This window comes from Corvus kubaryi, unplaced genomic scaffold, assembly GCF_017639235.1.
Source record: "Corvus kubaryi isolate FWS band 111438036 unplaced genomic scaffold, C.kubaryi_AGA036_p1.0 37301, whole genome shotgun sequence".
NCBI lineage: Eukaryota > Metazoa > Chordata > Aves > Passeriformes > Corvidae > Corvus > Corvus kubaryi.
This window is the reverse complement of record NW_024581094.1, coordinates 1,629,104-1,629,850: the sequence shown is the minus strand read 5'-3', so window position 1 is coordinate 1,629,850 and position 747 is coordinate 1,629,104. Positions and strand designations below refer to the sequence as shown.

General features: G+C 62.8%; 1 protein-coding gene across 3 annotated transcripts in view; it reads left to right on the top strand.

Moving 5' to 3' along the window:
• Positions 1 to 747, top strand: part of MLLT6 (MLLT6, PHD finger containing) — a 19,501-nt gene that overhangs the window by 2,859 nt on the left and 15,895 nt on the right. For all 3 annotated transcript variants that reach the window (XR_006016044.1, XR_006016045.1, XM_042028009.1), the window contains exon 2: positions 477 to 651. Coding sequence is in view for 1 of the 3 variants with exons in the window: in XM_042028009.1 (XP_041883943.1) it covers positions 477 to 651 (175 nt within the window). In the remaining 2 variants the exon portion in view is untranslated. The remainder of the gene's footprint in view (positions 1 to 476; positions 652 to 747) is intronic.

Genomic DNA, 747 nt, shown 5'->3' with positions numbered 1-747 from the left:
CAGGGAATCTCCAGTCCCATCCCGAGGAGGAGGAAATTCCTGCAGGGAATCTCCAGTCCCATCCTGAGGAGGAGGAAATTCCCGCAGGGAATCTCCAATCCCATCCCGAGGAGGAGGAAATTCCCGCAGGTGGGATGGGAGTGCTGGGAGCCGCACACCTGAGGCCGGAAGCTGAAATCCCGGATGGAATCACAGCCAAATCCGGAGGTTTTTGGGGCTGGACACTCTGCTGCCGTTGCCTCTTTAATTCCCTGCGGTTTCCTGGGATGAGCCTCATCCCTGGGATGTAAATCCTGGTGCCACCGAGCAGCAGGAGATGTCACCAGCTCCTGAGTGACCCGGCCTGAGCAGCCCTCGGTGGGCAGGGAGAGCAATTCCTGCTCCAGAGGGGGGAAAATCGGGAAAATCGGGAAAAGGAGCCCCGGCTGCGGCCACCTCCAGTCCCAGGAGTGACCCCTGTGTCTGTCCCCTCCCAGGGCTCCAGTGGCCACCACGAGGCCACCAAGGACAGCTCGGAGGTGGCCAGGCAGGAGGCGAAGGGCAGGAAATCCTCGGGCCACGGCAGCAGCCACAAGGGGAAGAAGACGGGAAGCGGGAAAAGCTCCGGAGGCTTCGGCTCGGCCGCGTCCGGAGGAACCTTCCAGGCGGCCGGTGAGGGGCAGGAGGAGGAGGAGGGAGAGGGAGGAAGAGGGGAAGGATGAAGGAGGAGGGGAGGGAGGAAGGAGGAGGAAGAGGAGAGGGAGGAAG